We start from the raw sequence: 22,563 nt of genomic DNA on the forward strand, positions 1-22,563 counted from the left end.
GCTATATGTGTACTTTTGCGGGTGTTACAATTATGAGTGGCGCAAGCCTATTGTGGTTTCAGCACCTTCATCATGCTCTCAAAATGGCTCAATGTAACATGGTGACTCCTGCTCACCAGGCGTCATCTTCATTACGGATGGTGGATGCTGCCATCATGGCAACGTGACCACTGTTGATCATGGGTGTGCGAACTTAACTGGCACATCTCTGCAGATATCTAAAATCGTAACTAATCGTAAAAATGTGCCACTCTTTGGCCTTAGAAGTGTTTGTGCCCTTAAAACCTAGCATCATCAGATACTAACTGAAAAATAGGCACACAGATGGAATGTCAACAGCGTGCACTAAGTTGGCCTGTATCGATAGGGTACCGCATTCTAATCACGAAGGAATCATTCCAGCAGAAAACAGAGGTTTCATGAGCTAGAAAAGAAAAAAAATTGGTGTTGCCAACACTGTCCGATTTTGCAAGTAACATGCGTACACTGACACAGATTTTTCACCGCAGGTCCCAGAGGATACGCTATGCTGCTCTTCACTTCAAGAAGGTGGCAAGCCATCCTTTTTGGTATGGACGTCACGAGTTTACTAAGGAGTTTGTCAGGTTTACTGAGAAAATAATTGCATGGAGTTGTACCTTTTATTACACTCCATAAAGAAATTCCTCCCACACAACTTCTTGTGAGAAGACCAAACAAGCATAGAATATAAAACAGAGCGGTCAACACTTAAAAACATTTTGAACAAGTCATCACATATCAGAATTAACTTGTCTGCTAACAATGAAAACATTTTAAGTAAACTTCGTTTAAATGAATGTACCAAGCGTCAAGAAAAGTAAATGCAATTAGCACTGTACAATAGGCTTGTACACACAGATTGATCATAAATGAAGAGAAAAAAAAAGTACAGCATTTCACGTAATTCAGAACAATGTATTACAATGCATGGAAGCAGCACTGAACAGCACTCCACGAAATACGTACCCGCTACCATGGAGCAACTGTCACATAAAAGGAAGCCACCACATTGAACAACACAGTCTACTCAGTCATGAGCCAAGAAAAATATTGAAAGAGCAAAGGAAATAGATATAGGCAAATGAGTGGCATTTTCGAACTGGGATGTCATTCCTTATGAAGCCTCTGAAGAAAGTAAATGCGTAAGCAATGTGGCATGTTGAAATGCTCATGCAGTTAAGGAGTAAAAAACAGAGGAAAGCTTTCCAGTGACTCCCGGAGGGTGTTATTCAGTTGGAAAATTCTCAACTGCGCGTGTCACTAGTGTTTGCAACTCTCAGGCACCCTGACCTTCCACACAAGACTGTCATGACATGTCCCCATGTGGTTTCAACAAGCTTGGGGAAATGACCTACAAGTGCACACATTGCACAACATGCTGGGCCCTGTCAACAATAGTTTCACAAACACTTATGGACGACGTCAACAGACATATGTTATCTTGCTTCACTTTTTTGTAAATGTCCCAACAACTGCAGCTACAAAATACCGTTGACTGTGGATAAGGATGCTTCGGGTGATCAATCAAATGACTAGTGCACATAAAGAGTGCAACTTGGGAAAAATGAAGATGACAATGCAAGAAAGGTCTGCACATCCTTTTAGTAAGGTGTGACACCACATCCAAACAACAGCATTTAGAACAAGAACAGTCGTCATGAGTGCAGAATTCACATCCTGCTTTGCTATGGATTTGTGCAAGTTCCTTCACCCACATAAAGAAAGTTGAGTAGCATTACTATATAGCTTATCGTTCAGAATTCCCTCAGTATAATTACTGCTTTGTGGATGGTCTCCCAGGGAACTGATGCACACCAGGAAACCGTAAACCTGTCTATAGGTGGATGATTTTTAGACTGAGGTATGAACTGTGGATTGGAGAAACCAAGTATTTTCACCATTTCTTTTTTTAATATCTGCACACATTAATAAGTTCAAGTTCAACTACAAGAAATTGCAGCTGCAACTGTTCTCCCTCAGCTCTGAAAAAAGCAGCCAGGGTTCAGTTCACAACACACTGAAATTTATTTCCTACAGCGTGATTATTTATTTCCTAACACCAGATGCGTGAGCACAAGCTATTCACTGCCTTCGTACTGTATTCTTACACGTGTTCTTACATGTGTAGCTGCACATGCAACCAATGCATGCACATCTGGTATACTGCACTCTTCTCAGGGAGCTGTAGAAATGATCAGGCTGTTTTCTTAACTGCTATAGTTGGATACAAGCCAAGGATAAAGTGGCTTGGCCAATTCTCAAGAATCTCTCAAGAACCTGCTAGCATGACAATGCAGGGAGTAGCAGATGAAAGGGGTTAGTCCTCTCCCTTCATTGTCATGCTACTCAGGCTGGAAAGCTCATGAGAATCAGCCATGCCAATGGCTGGAAAGGGGTCCTTTGACAGAGAAAAAAAAAGCACCTTTTTTCTTTACTTGTATTCGACCATTGCAAATAACATTCCTTCATGACACTGTACTTTTAGCTGCCAATTTGCAGTAAAAAAAAGAAACTACAGTCTGAACCCAGCAAATTCTTTTTGGAAACTTGGAATTCTGACTAAGTTTCAACTATCCAAGTTGTTTAAAACATAGTCAGTTTTAATGATGCAACAAATATATGAATACAAAAAAAAAGCAAACAGGAGGAGACCCAAGAAAATTCAGGATCTCATTTGCAATTATAAAGCAGTTAATGCCTCCAGGTGAACTTCCTGACTAACAACAGGAAAAAAATTCTAGGCCTAAAATTGTAGGCAGTAGAAGTGACAAAGTGCCACAATGCTTCAGGCATAACTCAGTCTACGTGACACGCTCGCAGCTGTTCGTGTGCTGCGTCGCACTGGTGCACTTGGCTGCTGAGTTTCCGCGCTGCATTGGCGGGACTTGCGCGTGGGCGCCACAGTCTTCTGTTGTGATTCGGCCCTACCACTACCACTGTCCGTCTTCCTACGCTTGGCACTCGTCAAGGAATTCGAAAAGTCGGCCTCATCGTGAAGGTAACTTTCGTCTGTCATCGTTCCACTGTCCTGAGTGGCAGGGGAGGAGCGCAGACAAGTGGAGCACACACCACTTGTTCGCTGCCTCGTCGCACTTAAGTCCCGAAGATTGTCCAGGGCTACCCGCACCGGTGGCGTCCGAGGGTGAGCAGCATTGTAATTTTTGCTGGACGGTGTTTTCCGCACAGAGCGACCGCGAGTTGAGCGCCCGTCACTTTTTTCATCACTTGGGTTTCCCTGCTCCTGGGTGACAGCTGCTAAGCGAGATGTATCTGCCTGGGAACAAAGGCTGCTACGCATCAAGCTCAGGCGTGCAGATCGTCTTGTCACTGGTGCTCTTGCTGAAGACTCCTTCATGTCTGCTGCATCAACAATCTGGCGCGACGACGATGTTGGTGCCTCAGTGGCTCTGTTATTTTTGAAGCCACGAGGTACACTTGCTCTTGTCGGCCTTTTTTTCGCTCCACTGGCCTGCTTCTTGCTGCCCGGAATGCTTGCACGAGCACTACATGACTGATCTGTCTGGGTAGCAGTGGAGAGGATACGCTGCACTAGTGCTCCGTTAGTCACGGCATGCCGTTTGGTGACAGGAGTGGATGATTTCGGGCACTCACTTGTTTCCGACTGGGAAAACCATATGGCAGCCAGCGAGAGCCGTCCACTCTTTCTTGCACCAGACCCATAACCTCTGCGGTGGCTTGAATCTGCCTTTGGCGACGTTGGGTTCTCTTTGTCCAAACTAGCAGTGTCACTGCCACTGTCTTCACTATCAGAGACAAAGTAAGAGTACAGAGGCTCAGCAATGTTAACTGCACAACCTTTCTTACCAAGCTGCCCCAACCTTCGCTGCGGCCGCTGTAATGCATCTGCTTCTTTCTGAAAGCCGGGAAGGTAACCAGAAAGATCTAAGGGAAGAGAAGAAGGTGCTTGTGTCAGTCCGTCGAGATTGCTGCTTGACTGAGAGAGGTCTTGAGTGGATTGCTGCCTGGGATACTCAAGCATAACATGTGACCTGGCTACGCTTTCACTTTGCTCTGCGTTAGAGCCCGAATGCGACTCCGATGATCCCTGACTGCCAGCGAATGGCGCCACAGCTTCCGCATCATTCTTTATTGAACGAAGTTTCAACTGTGATGCTGTGCAAAATCCTGCTTGTGAATCACGCAGTCTCGTCAAATGCCGTTTGGATTCGCCAACCACTTTGTGTCCATTTAGCCGTTTCTCAACTATGGCGGCTTCCTCACTCTGCATAGCTGAAGAAGGATGAGTTGCAACTGAAGGACTATGGTCGGTTATGCTTGACATTTCAGACTCAGCATCACTGTCCAATATCTCCTCCGAAACGTTTCTCAGCCTTTCCCATGCTGAAGTGGCATCTGGTGCTGCTCTGGTGCTTTTTGCCGATCCATTTTTTTCTGGCGACAGTGAAGCTTCCCTACTTATTGACAGTCGCTTCCTTGCACTCCGAGTCAAGACTCCAGCTGGGATATCATCCTTGACCGGCGAACATAGGCTTTTCTGGTTGCTAGGAGCAAGCTGCTCACTTTTGCATGTGTTTGCTATATCCAGATTAGTACCAGACTTCTGTCCTTTTCCACATATTGTCAGTTTTTTCTTTGATGATGTGGGACATAGACGCTTGCTAAGTGATTCCTGTTCAATGCTGTCATCAGTGATGCTGCCTTCATCTGAAGATGACGATCTTTCTAAGGTATCAGGTGCTTCGCCTGGCTTTTCGGCTCTCTCGCATTTTACAGCTTCATTTCTTTCAGACGATAGTGAAACACTCACATTCATCAACTGCCTCCTGGTACGCTTGGTCTGAACTACAGGTTCAGCTGGAATATCATGTTTCCTTGGTGAAGATGGGCTTTTCTGCAGACTGTCAGGACCCACCTGCTCACTTCTACCTACACCTGAATCATCTGAATGAGCCCCCGATTTTTGTCTCATCACAGATGACATCGGTTTTTCATTTGATAAGGGACTTGAATGCTTTTGAGGCGATTCCGATTCAACATCACTGTCACTAACGACACTGCCGTGATTTGACGACACCTGCACTCTGCACACTGACTTTGTACTTGAATAATGCCGCAGAGATCTTTGCGTCCTTTGGCTTGTACTCCCACCATCTTGCCTTTGCTTTCTTGAACTTCCTGCCATGGAGCTGCGTACCACTATCTGGTTACAGCACTTGTCAGGAGATTCTGGCTCTGATTCTGATGCAGTTGACTGCCCACATTTACGTGGGGTAACAGCTTTACTGGATTCAACTTCACGGGACTGCTTGGCCTTTGCTGGTTGTGACAGCACTCGCTTGTCTGAAACTTCCAAGCTGGAACAAGAAGTATCAGTGTCATATTCTGAAGACGTCTCATGCATAGCCTTCTCTGAATGGAATGGCCCTGAAGTTGAATGCTTCCTAGGAGATGGCCGCCTTTCCTCATTGACCTTTGCACCTTCATGAGCTTCAGTCTGTTTTTTCTTGAGAGAGCTTCGATCCAGACTGATAACTTTAGACTTCAAGAGTAGTGTACTCTTTAGCACTGGTGCGCTGGAAGTCAAACTTGTACTGGCTGTGGCCCCACCACTTGCAGTCATACATGTATCCCCACAGCCAGGTTCTGAGACTCCCTCTTGGTCGGATTCTACCTGATTTTCATCTTTTGACGACTCTGATCTGCGAGATCTCAGTGTCATCCTGGTCAAAGGAGTATCATCAACAGGTTCGGTCTTTCCTTTTCCAGACTTTTCATATGGACTTGAGCTGGATGCAATGTGCTTGTTTAAGCCCCCAAGTCCATCCTGAGACTTGGATTCTGCTTCATGGCGTGTACTGACAGTGCGTGCCTTCTTGAGAGTCGGCAGCTTAAAGACAGAATTCTCAGCACAGTCCTGCTTTGCCCCAATGTTTGCATCACTCTCAGCTTGACGGCCATCCTGAGACCTCTGCGCTCCTCGTAGTTGTGGGAAAGATGACGCTGAACGCCTTTCAGGTGAAGCCGCAACAGTTGTGGCCTGAGAGAGGCGAGCAGTACTCTGTTTCTCTGAAGGCACTTCTTCATCACAGGACGGCATGACTACGGTATCAACATCCGACTCAGCATCCAAGCGGCATCTGCTCCGCAATTTCAGCGACCGCGAACCTTTTTCTGATTCACTGTCAGAAGAAGAAAGGTGCATGTGCTGCAATGATGAAATGCTCGGAGACCGCTGTCCGCATGGAATTTCGTCATCCTCAGACTCTTCTTGCTGCGCTGAAACTTCAGCCTCATGCTCATCATCAGATGAGTCCGGCTCCGAGGAACTCACAATCCTGCTTCTATTAACTTTCTTCACACTTTGTGACAGAGAAGCATTCTGAGAAAGTGGCAAATCAGATTCCGAACCAGAGGACACTTCGAGTCTTCCAGTATGTTTCAATGCTGAAATTTTGTTGTTCCCTCTGGCAACTTGGCTCATGCGTAGTTCTTGCCCCGACAGCTCACCGATCCTGTTCTTGAGCTCTGCGCTTCCTCTAGAAACCGTCTTGCACAGACTAGGAGAGGGCCTTGCGGCTCTTCCACTTAAGAATGATGTTCCATTCTTCTTGACTGAAGAGCTGGCAGCGCTTCGGCCATCTGAATTTTCTTCGGAAGACTCGCATTCAGAACCTGCGGATGCCTGCAGTTCCTTACCACAGCTTGGTACCAAATGTTCAGCATTCCCTTTTGAGACATGCTTGACATGCAATTCTTCCTCCGAAGAGCTGCTACTCCTGCGCAGTTTCTTCACTTCACGAACCATTTTGCGGCCAACAGAAGCAGCTCCTACGCTTGAGGACAACGAAGGTACTGTCCTCTTTTTGACAAAAGAGCTTGGCGAAATTTGATCAGGCAAACTTTCATTTGCAGACTGAGAGTCGGAACCCGAAGATAGCACTTTTCCAACAGACTTGGCACCCATGGTTGAGGGTATTTCAACATCATCGTCAGATGCTAAGTGCACTCCATCCTCTAAATTCTGCTCATTACATGACTCACCTTCTGAAGAGTCACTAATCCTAAGCCTTCGAGTCTTTCTCGCCCCACAGGCCTTCCTAGAGTGCTGTGATATTGCTTCTTCAGCCGATTCATCTTCGTCTGATACTGATAATTGTTCACAATTTCCATTGCCTTCAGGTAACACTACACTGGCAATACAACTATTTTCACGCTCTGTTGAGGCAGCCTTCAGCACTTTCATGGCTGGTCTAGCCTGAGAACTTGCAGGCTCAGATTCTGAACCTGAAACCACTGCTTTTTCAGAGGGCTCAGTGCCCAAGTTTGAAGTCGTTTCATCAGCATCATCAGATGCCGAGTGCACATCATTCTCCTCTACATTTTTTTCTCTGCATGGCTCATCATCTGAACAGTTTTTAATTGCGTGCCGATGAGCCCTCCTCGACCCACAAGCTTTCCTAGAGTACTGTGAACCTACTTCTGCATCCGACTCCACTTCTGAACCTGACTGCTTTGCAGAAGTTTTTGGTGACACAACTTCACCGGCAAAGCAACCACTTTCCCGATGTGGTGAGAAAGCTTTCACTACCCGTGCAGATGGCCTAACTTCAGAACCTTGAGATTTTGACTCCGTACATGGTACTTCGCCATCTGACTCCACACCCAAGCTCAAAGGCTCATTGGCATCTTCAGATGGTACGTGTGCATCCCTCTCTTTCAAACACTCCTCATGGAGTGACTCCTCTTCTGAAGAGTCAATAACCCAGCACTCCTGAGCCTTACTCGCCCCATGAGCTTTGCTACGGCAGTTTGCAACAGCCTCGACAGCAGATTCACCTTCCAAACCTAACTGATCTTTCAACTTCCCCTCGCTTTCTCGAGATGAAAGTTTGCCGGCAGCATGACCATTACTACATTGAACAAAAGCTGCTTTCACGTTTTCTGCAACCGGCCTCATTTGTGAGCGCGACGAAGCTTGAGGAGCTTCTCTGCGTTCCCGCAGCAGTGGCAGCTTACTGTCAGCTTTAGCAGTCTCCTGGTCACACAACTCTTTCACCGGAGAGTCATTAGTGCTGCTATATCGCTTAGACCTCTTCAAAGGAGTTCCCTCATCATGCCGTGCAGTAACAGCATCTGAAATTGAAGACACTGCCGCCATGCATTTTCGGCCAGAAGGTTGGAGGCTTGAAGGTTCGCCTACTTCATTGCCCACAGTGACTGCAGAAGGCACTCCACACTCTTCAGCTGCCTCTGTCACATACGAGGCAGTCTCCGCTTGCCTCGCCTTGCGGCGACGAGCCTTCTTCTTTCTTCTCTGCTTTTGGATTTTATGTGGCGAATCTGCAGAATATGGAGTTGCTTCTGCACAGCTTTCATCTCCTGATGCTCTCTCCTCCTGAGTGCTGCCTTTGCTTCCATGACCTGCGTCCCATTCAAAAACACATCATTCGTGCCTGTACTTTTTACCACACATGCAAGGCACAAAAAAATCCACAAAAAAAACACCGGACAGAAATAATCAGCCCACAATGATAAAGGATATCAAACCTTACAGCTGAAAATGAAGCTGGAAAAATAACGCAATTAAAGTCAAAATGCCCTTATCCCTGCATAGCAGATGCAATAAAGTAAAAGCCCATTAATTTGAACTCGACGGGGACGGGAAAATTGTTCAAATTAAGCGAAGTTCGAATTACCGAACGGGCGCTAGAATGAGCAGTCATAGCAACCCGCCACGCGGGCAGAACCCGAAGCAGTCACATCTAGACTCATTATCGTGAGTTAGCTGCTATTACACTTTTGTGGCAGGCATATTCTGAGAATTTAATTCATCCGGTCCTAATGGCAAATGAAATAAATTGATCAGCCAGTTATGCACCAAAAACAAGTACTGGAATGAATTAATTCGCGTGATCATTGAGCTTTAGTGCTGGAATACATGACGCTATTTATGCTCCAAAACATGTTTATTTAGGGGTAAGGGTTGTCAAAATTAGAAGTAGTCAGCGAAGTGCATTTGCTTGCATTTCTTCTGCCGAGACTCCATCAGCATCATCTGCAGCTTGCCCAAAGCTCCTGCGCAATGCCACAGTTCTCATTCACAGAGAAGTGCCGTGCTACAACATCGAGCACCGACACTACTTCGTGTGTTGGCAGTGCCATAGTTTCGTTGCCGCCGTTGGACTCATATCACTGTCGGTTGTGTTCACCGCATGTGAGCGCTGCGACGTCTGCTGGGAGCATGCACCCTCAATTATATCGGCGTCACTCAAGGGCTCCGTCTCCACGCTGCAGTCCACGTGGCTCGCTCTCACGGCCCCAACAAGAATCGCCATCGCCCGAACCGCCATACTACGCTGTTTACACCACGTGATCGCGACCCAGCGACCGCGGCACAACGAAAACCTAGAACAGCTAGCGCTGAAGCATCAGCGGCTCGGGCGAGTGCTCCGGCAGTGAAAACCTGCTACGGCATGTACCGGAACGCAGGCTCCGTGAGCCTCGTGCACTGTTTTTTTTTTCCATTGTTTTACATCTCTGGTAAATTTGGAGCGTGTTTTACTCGCTATGGGTAGCGGAACTGTAGTGGAAGCTGACTTGTTCGAATTATCAGGAGTTTTCCCCCACTGAAGTACACAGGGCTGTTCCGGGACCCGCCGGGGGTCAGTTCGAATTAACCAAGTTCAAATTAACGAGCTTTTACTGTACTAACATGACTGTAAATGGCAGAAAAGATGCCACAGTTTTCTACTTATTTTCTACTTAAACTCCAACTACAATGAAATTTCACTTTGGCTGGGATGCTTCTTAATGTGCTGAATATGTCACAAAACTGATTGTGACAAAGTTCCACACTTATTAGAGAGCTAGTAGTTGTTTTAAACATTTAAAAAATTATGTAGCAAACGACATATACACCTGCAAAAGTGTCCGGCAATTAGACAACTTAGCAGATATGACATAAATCCAGGACACCAAGAGCCCTCCTCAAGCTGGGGCCTATCGGACGTAAACAGGTTACAGATGGCGTAAAGCGAAAGGTTGGAGACCAAAATGAGGCTTCGCAGCCCTAGGTCTGGCACTGTGGTAGTTTCACAAATTTTCAGGAGTGATTACCGTACTGAAACACAGTGTAGCCATCAGGGGCACGAATGCACCAGCTGTACACTAATGTGCACATCGCACATGTTTGGTGGCATACAGCAATCTGTTTTATGGTATGAGCCATTATTACTGGCTAAGCCGCAGCTTAGCGCAGCCAGTAACGTCTCTTCCATGCGACAATGTGGTGAGGTTGTCCTTCCCTGATTCAGACAGAATCAATAGAAAATCTGCATCGTCTGTGAAAATTCACATCTGAAAACGTCTTCATAAAAGACCTTAGCAGTGCCTTATCTCTGTAGCAATGAAATAAGGATGAAACAGAGACACCACAGAACAAAAAGCTGCCCCCGTTCACAGTGCTGTAAACTCATGCCATGGGCGTTCACATCGCTTACAATGCACACCTGTAACATTTGCTCAATTAATGTGTTTCTACAAGCAACAGCGAGCTGCCGTAACACCAGAATTATACAGCCGAACGGTTCCGTGTTTTCTTGTTTATATGTGATTTCCAGCATTTGATAATGGCCGCCCCTATTTTTTGAGTTTCAGTTTTAAGAACAACGATCTTTGTGACCAATTTCTGATGCCATCACTTCTATGACGAATGCCATTTCTTGTTTTTAGGGCTCTCTCTTGACATGCTACTCTCGGAAAAAATTCTTTTTACAGGCAGAAAAATTGTCGTAGCTGGCCTTCTCCACTGAAAGCTTGCTTCCCAGCTGGCTACTCAGCAACTGAAACACAACCCTAGAAGCTCACAGCCATAACAGCTGCACTGTTTCGGGCAAAGCAAAATTAAAAGCCATGATAAGCCGCACTCCTAATGAGTGGAAAAGCAAGATAGTCAGTCGGCCTACCAAAAATACAACAGTGCAAAGCAGACAGAGAAAAGGAAAGGCACCAACATAAGCAGCGACTTTCAATTGACTTTTTTTTTTTTCGGTCCCTTTTGTTCACAAAGTGTGTGCACAGACAAATTTGACTTTGAAACTTGCGTATGCATGCATTTCCTAAAACAAAAAAGAGAAAAGCCTCAGTCAAAACCCAGTACTTATAATGTATCTTTCCCTGAGTGCATATTGCAACCACGCAAAACGACAAGGGACGAAGAGAAGAATGCACAAGACACAACGCGGAACTTCAAGTTGAAGTTCCGCGTTGTGTCTTGTGCATTCTTCTCTTCGTCCCTCGTCGTTTTGCGCGGTTGCAATATGCACTCCCCTGTTAACCACCAACTAGCCCGCCTTTGCCTTTTAAATGTGCATCTTTCCCTGAGCCTGCCTGATTTGTGTTGTAGTAATTCATGATGAAACTAGATGAGCACTGCCTCTCAAATGTGCTTCTCCTGACAGACAAGGCCAACCAAGATAGTCTAGCAAGAAAGACAGCCTTACTAGTATTTCACTACCTTGTCCCAAAGTGAAGATGCAGTGATGGATGAACTGTGCTCCTTCATCCGACTTTCGTCTGATCTTCTAACTACCCTTTAGGTAGATAATATAGTTAGTTTGAGGTTTAACATCCCAAAGCAACTCAGGCTTTGACATTTTGACATTTGACATTTTTGACTGACATTTCTCAGTAGAAAGGTCTCTCGCATTTCACCTCCATCGAAATGTGAGTGCCACGGCCGGGATCGAACCAGCATCTTATGGGTCGGCAGCCGAGCAACATAACAGCTGAGCCACCGTGGCGGCTAGTAACTACCCGTGGCCCCATCCTCACTAATTGTGGTAACACACTGACGAAAGCGAGGCTTCCGCGAAGTTGAACTGCAATTTTCACTACTCAAGTAGAAGACTTACAGGCACCAACAACTAATGCTTAAGGACCCCAATTTTTTTTTTTTTTGTACAACGAAAAGATCTGCGTCCAAACTGCCTCACGCAACAGTTGCATTACAAAGTCCATCAAATAGTTTGAAGAACTTTTGGATCAGTAGACTGCCATCTTGAAATGCCCCAATGCTGGGAACAACGACAGGTGAGCACAATCGAAATCCCATGTTAGCAGAACTGACAAACTAAGAACAAATGCAGTCTCCAGCAAAAAATATGTGAGCTGCCGTTGAACAATGCAATTGAGATATTGGCACATGCCTTCAGGATTGTTGCACAACTTTATGGCTAATATTGCTAATGTACTTCATTTATGTAATTAAAGTTCTGGTTCGGGATAGTTGGTTCACATTGAGCTATTAGAAACAGTGCAAAGAAGACGTGAACAGCGAGAAATAATAATTACAGACAAGATAGGCACTGTTTTGTCTGTAAGTGTACTGTTTTGTCTGTAGGTGTTTTTTTTCGTCGTCCATGTCGTCGTCTTTGCGCTGTTTCTAGCAGTCATGCACTTACCTGTATATAATGTGACCTCATATAACGAGAGAGGAGTTCGAGACCTCATGAATTTTTTTTTAAATTACACTTGTTCAAGCCAACTAATACCCCCATCACACGGGCACTTCGAAAGCCCTCGAACTGATAGTCTATCGACTCAAAGGCGATACAGCGCTGCTACACGGTCAGTTTCAATGGCCACTGAGTCAATAGTCTATCGAGTCAACGGAGCAGCGCGGAACTCCATCGAGATTTAGAGGGCCTCCGAGCGCTGCCCAAGGTTGCTAGCGTTGCTTCAAGCGACTCCAATGCGCACTTTCATATACGATGCATTCATGGTGCAAAAGCATGAACAAACATTATTTGGCTAAACATTAATGCAATCAGTCTGTACAATAATTTTAAAATTGTATCTGTCTGGTTTTAAGCTCTTTAAGCACATTAATTTTTACTTTGCAGTCTTTGCGTTGCTTGCGTACGTAGAGTTGACAACATGGCAACGCCCTGCCCGCCCGCTTCACAGCGATAACAGCTTCGTCGCTAATCCCTCAAAGGTTCTAAACTGTGGTATTTGCCTTAAATTTGCCCATTCTTAACCTCACATAAAGTTTCAAGAGACAAATAGCTTTTGATTTTCAGGTATAAAGGAGATTTCCCAGGTGTTAAGCCTTACGAAGCAGCGCTCCGATGCAATTAGACTGGCTTGGTTTTGACTCGTCTTGTACTCGAGTGGCTACAGCAGTGTCTGTATGTGTCAGTAGATTGCGCTAAAACAACGCGCGGCATCCGTCGCGTATGCGGAACTATAAGGGTGTTAAACGACATGCACGTATGCGTGTATTTCAGCATTTAGTATATATTTATGAAATATTTTTGTCATTTGCGCAAAATCCAAAGTAGCGATTGTGGCGTCACACAAGCTTGGCGTAAGAAACGAGAACCATTTCAATAGCCACTGAGATTTGCCGTGTAGCAGCGACACAACTACTTCGAGTTCAATGGCGATTGACAATTTCGAAGGCCCTCGGCTCGATGGCCATTGAAACTGGCTGTGTGACAGGGGTATTAAAGAGCAGAGAGCCTGAAAAAAATACAGAGATGGCACATAAGACGGTAGCAGTGTATAAGTCGATATCATTTGAGAGGCAGCGCTTCAGAAATGTGCACAGCATCATTGAGGGCAGCAAATCCTCCACTTCATTAACACATGCAGTCTCCCACGTAGGATCAGTTGTCGTCACCACCGTGCCGCCGCTTTTGCATGTTTTGTGCTGCCCTGTGCTGTGATCGTATGCCCTTTTTTCATCTAACTTTGCGCAATTTTAAGAGATGAATTGAAATTAGCATTCCCTGTTCAACCAGTAATACTGTTCCTGATTCTATACATAAAAAGCAAATCTTTTTCACTTTAGCCATGACCGAAGAACCTAATCTGTCAGTTTTCGGTCGCTTAATCTCAAGCCGTTCACACCAGATCTACCGTCCCACGCAGTACTTTGACACTCACATGGCACAACCCCCAGCATGAAAGGCACACAGGCATGTCACTATGTTTCCACTGACTACTCCACTGTATACACCATGTTTGCCTAGAAAGTGATGTTACAATGTTTCCTTAGATGTGCAATACTGGCTGCAACAGCAATGTGAGACACTAAAATCAACATAATCTACAAAAGTCGTACATGGTTCACCGGAAGGCAGTTGTTTGGCTACTTCAAAATGCGCTCACAGGAGACTTATATTGCCATGAACAATGTCATCGCTCATGACCACTGCTTGAGCCCAAACCATCACAGACAAAAAGAGAGTGCTGCCTCATCAAGAAACTTCTTCTGATACATTTAATTTATTCTACTCCGTCAGCCAGTGTGAGCACACTAACAGCTGCACCCCCCAAAGCTGTCATCCTGGAAGTTCTCCTTTATCTGGCTGCACTTTCTGAATTGGTTTAGGGAGCACAGAACTCCCATGAAATGTTATAGAGCGCCACACATCACATGCACTGGGGTATAACCTGTGTTTTCTGCTTCAGAGGATCACAGGTCATGCAGGCGCCATGCAAGCTGTTTACTAAACATGATAAGATGCTGTCTCTGCATATACTGATGGATGGCACAGAAATCAAGGTGCTCCTTCATGTTTTTTTACCAACTAGGGCAAACTGTCAGGGGAAGGAGGCAGCTAACACTATGCAAGCACATCTGCAGTCTAGTCAAAGGCACAAAAATTTTTTCACTGTGCCAGGTTTATTATGTTGCATGTTTCTTTTTTAGTATCCAGTGTGTGCCTGCCATTTCGTTGTTGCTGCCACTTACTAAACAAGTGAAATTAGAGAAATAAGAAGACAAATGGCTTCGCATGTCAACGTTCGACATAAAGCTTTGGCCACCTGAAGCCAGTAAGCAAAATAAGACTGTGGCCCTGCACTAGAATATCATTAAATCGTGCCACATCTTGTGAACTTGCAGACTGCACTATCAGCAATGAAAGTTAACAGAGTGCAAGTGTGCAGTAAAACATTTATTTTGACACAATCACTCAAGCCAATTACCTGAAAGGCCTGCAAATATGAGAGGATACACTTGCTCCACTCCAGGCCACTGCGTCCCAAAGAATTTTCCTGGAGACTAATTTGATAGACTGGTACAAGAGTAAGAAGACTATAGAAGGCGACCCCAGTACATTAGTGTTATGAAAAGGGCCAGAGTAGGGACCTGCACCACCTTCAGCTTTTGCAGCAGGATGCTCACCTTCGTCTGCTACATCACCATCGAGTCCACTCGCCTCATCTGGCGGTTTTTGATCTGTGTAGTCCAGCCTCTTCCTGGGCTTCCGCACGTCCTCAGGTGCACCAGCTGCATCGTCTCCAGCCCCAGTGCACCCCAGAAGCTTGTCCAAGAAACCCCGAGTGTTAAGTGGAGAGAGGCTGGCCTCACTAATGAGCTCAGAGTTGGGTTCATTGTCAGTCACGTGGGGACTGGCTAGGCTTGAACGTATGCGGCTCAACGTTGACTCCAGAATCACCTGCAGCTGCTGGTCTTCAACCTAGAGTAAAAAAAAGGAATGTTGTGTAAAGGACACAAACCAGAATAGAGCCGCTCTAGCCCACAGAATTCAGCTTACCACATAGGGAGTGCCCGAAAATGCAAGAGTATCTCATCTGGTTGCGAACACTCAGAGACCAAAGAGAAAATGCGAACATGGCAATCCACGCGGACATGAAAGCTCTGCTGCGATTACTCTCACACAGGGAAACTAACCATCGATGTTTTTGTCGAGGCAATCAACTCTGACACAGGGAAACATCAATTCATTCAAATATTATAGTCTTAGAACACAAGAAACACTGGCCACATAGGACACCAGTAGCATCACAGCCACTGTGTTTGCAGTGCAAGTTAACCTAATGTCAATAAGAAAATTGAAGGGGGAAAAGAAGGAGGTACTAATTTTTGTCTTCGAAAACTTTTGGTGCATGGGCCAGGAAGCCCAATAACAGAAGCACTTTTAATTCAGCAGCAGTAGTGAAGGGAATCATATGCTCTCCTGTACCGAAAAAGAAACGTGTCATTCATTTATTGGGCAGCATGAGCAGTACTGCATCTGTGGGTGGAAGCCAGCATCCACAGTGGGCAAGTGACTTTGCTCAGCATCCACGTGAAAATACCACACAGTAGCCACTCACCCTTCTCGCATTCTCCGTCAAGGTCAACCTGTGCCAGTTCACCAGTGCATCAGGGCTTTCGGCCTATATCTCCATGGTATGATTTGCCAAGGCAAATCGCATCATTTACAAACGTTGTGTGTGTTAGGTGAGGCTGACATGCTGCACCTGATACGCACTCGCTTTCACCTACCCCACCAGAATCTCGCCAAGACTGAGCAAAACACCCAAATCACTCCCCTTTGCAGGGCCACCAAGATCACTCTACACCTCCCCTTAGAAACTACCACTCGCAAACTTGAGGTGTTCGGGATGCAAAGTACATTGGAAGAACTACTTGAACCACACCACATCGCACAGTTTCAACGCCTATGTATGTCACCTTAGGGCTGCTCCATCCTGACCTCCCACGGATACACAGCCTCAATTCCCTCACCTGACACTATGATGCTCTCGCGTTAGCATGTGCACACTTAATAGTACTCCCTATCCCACAATATTTGGGCCCGACTCGCCACGCAGTACACCAGGACTACTGTGCCATGTTACTGTGACGGACCTTCACATGGCTTCAGATGCAGGTTTTGTGCACTGGTAAGGGTGTTGTGGCCATTGTGGTTAAACATGTGTTAGATGCCTTTCATGCTGCAAGTGAAATTGGTCTCCATGCTGCTCCACTCCTAGAGGAACAGACAGTGGCCCAGGCAATCCAGAATGCAAAACATACCTACATTAATGCTTTGATCACCACCTTCACCCACTTGCAGCACATGTGTAGGTGCTACCATCATGCTGTCCTATTCCACCCACCACCCACTTACTTGAACACATATCCACACACTCTACCAAACATATCATCTGGTCTAGGTGCCTGGCTACGCTAGCTTCCCTGCATGCTCTTGCACTGGCCCAAGGATTATCCCTCCACGCCCTCAGAGAACAGGCATCAAGCTCGGAATGTGACAATCCTTTCTCCCTCAATAATTTTCTTGCTGCCCTACACCACTCTCGGTGATGCTATTTTCGTCCCCTTGCCCAATCTCACTCATCCGGGAGCAACCATCTTTTAGCAATCGCTGACCAATATCTGCTCCCCACAACTGTTTTATTCCTAAGTTCATCTCTCTATTAGTCCCCCTGGCTATCCTTTTGCTGGGCCCATCTCTTCCATATGGTCTGCCATTGGCAGCCCATCCCTTCTGTCGGATCCATCCCCCGCCCCACCCAAACCACAAGAGGGAAGCAGCTCACGAGCTCTGGCTTCAGAGACTAGTAATGGCTGGTCGACCAGGAGATGATGGTGGCCGCCAACATCGATGCCCTGGACTATGAGCTCCATCTGGGGAGCTTTTCTTGAACTACCTTAATGTTCATTTTCTCCCTCTACACACCAGCAGGCACTGAGCACATATGCCCTATTCATTGCTGTGCACTATGTTACACCTCACCTCACAAGCACACACAAAAGGGTCATCTTGATAGAAAACATATGCACAGTCTTCACCAAAAGTTTCCAAACCAAAACAGTTGCTTCTGGGGCATGCAGTGAGAATGACTGAAAATGTTTTCATAAGACAGTTATCCAACACTCCATCCGCTAGGTTCAGAAGGAAAATGAATGCGGTAGGTATTTATACTTCTAACACTAGAGGTATGTGTGATGTCTAGTGTGCAAAGTTTCGTTTTCTTTTTAAAGCCTGACATGAGTTCTCTATGTGCCACAATTTACCAGGTTTTGGGCAGTCTAAATCGAGCCAATGAATTTCCGAGGAAGAGAAAAGTACACACTTTCAAACATCACACCAATGTTGTGTGATGAAACCCCCCAATCAAAAAGCTTCTCCTTCACTGCTGTTCACATGACTCACAAACCGCAAAATATGATAGAACAACCCCTCATTATACCTGTGCACTAGTGAAGTTGTGCATTGAGGTGACGATTCAGAGCTAGAAACACTAGCGAGCGGGACCTAAAGGGCTGATCCAGTAGTACTAAAGTAAAAAACAGTTTACTTCACGTAAAAAGTAGAGCGTAATGAGCTGAAAAAAAAAAAGTACTTCGTTGCAGAAGTGCCATTTTTAGCACAACTAATATCAATTCTCCACTTTTTCTAAAAGGCCAGCCCAGGAAGTAGCACGCAACGTTACACAGTCATGTACTGTTGCGACCCATCACACCTGCACTATTGAATTTCTACATGCTTTTTTTTTTTACATCCTTCTGCTCATGAGCCAAGCCGTATCCGTGCAGTTTTTCCAAGCACTCATCCACAATCACAGATGGTTTGACAACTGGACTACTATATCATGCTGTGTCAGTTGTTCCGCGTGGAGGTAACTTGGCTGTAGAACAAACTGTGTTATGAAAGCCTAGATTTAGGAGTCCATTGGGTAACTAGAAAAATACCATGGGTTGATTTCAGCACAGTAGAACATCATGCATTTAAAAACTCAGAAGGAGTACGATGTAGTGAGGGCTGCCCTCACGAAAGGTACAAAAACCACTTTTTGTCGAAGCTGCAGTTTTTTTGCGACTACCTCTTCCCTCTCAACACTTCTAGCGTAACAGAAGCCGCTAACCTGCTCATGGTGCAGCACATGTAATGTGCCCAAAGTTTAAACAGTCATGCGGCCCCATGTGATGCAGCCTTTCAGTTTTGCCATACAACCAAACTGAACACAGGCATACTTCGTTTAGACAGATATCAAGTACCGTGACCGACAACCTCCTGCACAACTGTTTTACCCCTTGCCAGAATTCCGTCCTGCTACTCATCAAGACTTCGAGAAGTAACAATGACATGTGTTGGTATGATACGTGGCTGATAGTGTGAATCACTCTGCTCCATTTGCACCTGAAACGCAGTGCACACTCGGTGAAAATCATAGTTGATGGACCCGAACAATGAGCACCTCACAGCTTCAAAAGTGATTCCCAATGCAACTCCTTCATTTTATACTACTCCCTGTTTTCACCCGAACACTCACTAAGGCTTTGAGAGGAACGAATGAAACGTGGCAGAGTAATATGGTTTTGCAAGCACACTACTTCCGCAGCCTTCGCTGCATTGCCTGTTATGTATGAAACGGAGTATAAGGTAATAAAGTCTCATGTAATGGTGATACCAGACCGTGACGGCAACCATCTGAAGCTATGGCTGTATCAGTCTAGTTGCACCGGTTTCATGTTTGAGTCAGCGTCATTATGATCGTCCCATCCACATGCTCCAATGATGCAGAATGTACTACTTCTCCTCAACCACATATGCACCCAATCATTCATACGCTACTGTAGCTATTTTGTGTTTGATCAGTGGCAGTAGCAGCCAGGCCTGGCCTCGTCACTGTGTTACTCATTCTGTGAATCAGATAGCACTGATCACTCATTATACCCCCCCGGGGTTAAGCAGCTGTATTATTTTTTTGTCAGTAAAAAAAAACAAGCAAGTCTAGAGCGAGCAACTGCAGTGAAAGTCCGGCAGAGCCGTTCAAGCAACTCAAGCTACGTGGTTCATAAACAAACTACACAGACCAAATGAGACAATGCACGACAGGAGGCATAAACGAGTAATATGATTGATTATGAAAAAAGCAGACCACCTAGCAGACACAGACCATGCATTGCAAAAGGCACAAATAATTCTAAACACTACGCTGTTCTCCGCAATTACAGCATTTTTTTCTAGTTTTATGACTAAATTAGTAATTAGGTTTATTAGAAGGTTCACTACCTCAAGGTGCAAATTTAACCCGTGCACACATCATCTGGGCTTCCTACACAAAACTTTCCTGTTGGAAATCGGCGCTTGGCACCACAGTAACAGACAAAACGAACGTTGATGCCTGACGTCCACAAACCTGAGACGCTACAGTCGCCTGCTCCCGCGATTCCATCCCGTCGTCCACGATGGTGAAGAAGTCGTCCTCCGTCGTCGCTTCCGCATCGCACGTCGATCTGATGTTGGTCCCGGAGCCGCTGCCAGACTCCGAGATCGCCTCGCACGCCTTCAGCAACTCCGAGTGGCTCGACGCACTCTTGCAGAGATGCGCGATCACCTTCCGACGAGGTCTGGGTTCCGCGGACGGCGGCAGCAACGCGACCAACGTGGGATGGGCGGTGAACCACTCCTCGAAGTCGAACTCAGCGGGCTCAATGGACAACACGGTGGGCTTGACGGTCTTCCAGCCGCGCTCGCGCATCCGCCTCGCTAGACAAGCGGCACAAGCGACGAACTTAAAGTAGAGCTCGGGGTTCGTGCACGTGCGCGGGCAATAGGACGCCAGCCAGCGAAACACGTCGAGCACCCTGTCACGTTCGTCGAGTGCTGCGGTCGACGCGATCGCCTCCGTTTGTACGAGGGCGTCCCAGACCCGGTGCTTGCTCTTCGAGAGGATGAACAGAACCTTGGAGACCGCGGACGGCTCGTTGAGAGCAAGCGCGAGGTCCACCACGTAAGACAGAAGCGCACACTGATTGTCCCAGTAATCGAATCGAGCAGTAACGCCAACAGACTCGACGGCGAGGAGCAGATCGCGCGCGCGAAAATGCAGGTTAGATGACACTTGGCACAAGACGGCGACCAGTTCCCGCGACAGTTGTACGCGCTGTTCTTCGTCGAAAGCATCATCCTTGATGGTCTTGAAGATGTTGGCGGTTTTTCGAAGGACGCCGCGCACGGTGTCGGAAAGACTGTCGCTGCACGCGGCCCGAGAAAGTACTCGGCATGTGTCGGCGCGCCACTTTGACAGCCGCCTGGCGGCTTTGCTTACGTTTCCAGGCATGATGGCAGTTCAAATTCAACATGCACGCGCTACGGCGCGCATTGCGGCAAAAACCACGTGAAGCCGACACTCAGACCAACATGTGGCATAACAGCTTCCTATTAGCGATACGCAGCATGCTCCGACAGCGCCATTATTATTCGGCTTATTGTTTAAATTTGTAGTGGTGTCGCTGGCAATAGAAAGTCCTTATTTAGTTCAGTACTTGGGCTATAATGACCACAGAAAAGCAAAACCGAAACTCAAACGAGCGTTACCGGACCACCTTTATACTTTTATTTATGCTCGAAATTAAAATATATATTCCATTTGCTTTTTATTTCACGATTGAACTGATGCCGACAGCGTAGTTCGTTTTTGTCAGAAGCGGTTGTAGTACACCTAATTTTATCGAGTGTTTTCTTCTTTCAAAAATGCGTTAGACATTAGAATACAAGGATCACCGCGTGGTATTCTTTCACGACCGCTAAAAGATTTCAATGGAATTTCTTCTCTCAAGTTAATTTGGTTTCTTCAACTGAGAAGCACTTAAAGGGACCGTGAGACACAATTTCAGTGCATTGTTTTTCCTGTTGGTAGCATAGTCCGAATTATAGTGACGCTATTAGTATCGGTCGCACCACGTATGTTGCGGTTTTTAATGTTTTAATTAACTCGAAAAAAATACCAATTCATGGCGCTGAGGTGTCACCACACAGTGATGGTATTTAGCAAGGGATATGACATAATTGGATGGGAGCTTGGTGACTGGGCAAACAGTAAATATAGTGAAAATTGTGTTAATAAATGAAGATACGTTTGTCACGTTTTGTTTTTTATATTAAATCAACAAAACCAACATGTCAGCCTTTTGCACAAGCACCAGCTGCAAGGAAAGTAACAACAAAAAAAAATCACCAGAGGCTCTGGCTATTGTTTTGCTTTAAAGGACAGCACCTCTCTGTACAAATCTATGACTTAGCACACAGCACTTGCTACTCTCTATGTATTATAGAGTTTCTAAAGTTTACCTAAAGGGAAAGCTGCTGCCCGCAACTTGCCTTGCAGCCAAGCTGCGATGGTTAAAACGCGCTGAAGCAGCAGGCAGCTGCCCGCAACTCGCCTTGCAGCCCAGCTGCAATGGTCAAAGCGCACTGAAGCTGCAGGCAATACATATATCTTTATATGACATATGTGGCTATATATGGCATGCATACCTTTATATGGCAATACATACCTTTTGTTGAACTCATGAATGACTCACTTGCAAGCTTTTGTGGACAAAGTGCCATCGTCATCTGTGGATGCCTTAGTGATATTGTTTTGTTTTTTTCTAATAAACCACTCATACCATAACTGCAAATCAGCCACCTACAAGACTGTTCTGCATACAGACAGAGTTTTTTGCCAGCACTTCCAGGAAATGCACCAAGATAAAATAAATGTTTGTGTCATGTTCTTCATGCATGCTTGTCTTCCTGGACAGACATGTTTGTGTAAAATAAGGACAGTTTTACTCTGTAGCATAGTAAGTCAATCAAGTTGGTTTAATAAAAAATATACATTCATATAATGTAGAAAAAATGTAGTCACAGAAAAAAGGATAATAGGAAAAGTTCTCTACTGCACTCAGTATACCTGTGCAAAAAGATATATTCACTCTAAACATCTAACACGGAATGCACTGCT

At 45.8% G+C, this 22,563-nt stretch overlaps 1 protein-coding gene across 1 annotated transcript; it reads right to left on the reverse strand.

Annotated features, from left to right (window-relative positions):
• Positions 1-627: 627 nt before the first annotated feature.
• LOC144110617 (uncharacterized) lies at positions 628-21,055 on the reverse strand. Its single transcript, XM_077643642.1, has 3 exons — positions 19,972-21,055; positions 15,200-15,494; positions 628-8,424 (listed from the first exon to the last, which is right to left on the reverse strand). The coding sequence occupies exons 1-3, from the start codon at positions 20,893-20,895 to the stop codon at positions 2,807-2,809; spliced, it is 6,837 nt and encodes a 2,278-aa protein (XP_077499768.1). The 5' UTR covers positions 20,896-21,055; the 3' UTR covers positions 628-2,806.
• Between the last annotated feature and the right edge of the window lie 1,508 nt (positions 21,056-22,563).

Source organism: Amblyomma americanum, chromosome 11 (genome assembly GCF_052857255.1).
Source record: "Amblyomma americanum isolate KBUSLIRL-KWMA chromosome 11, ASM5285725v1, whole genome shotgun sequence".
NCBI lineage: Eukaryota > Metazoa > Arthropoda > Arachnida > Ixodida > Ixodidae > Amblyomma > Amblyomma americanum.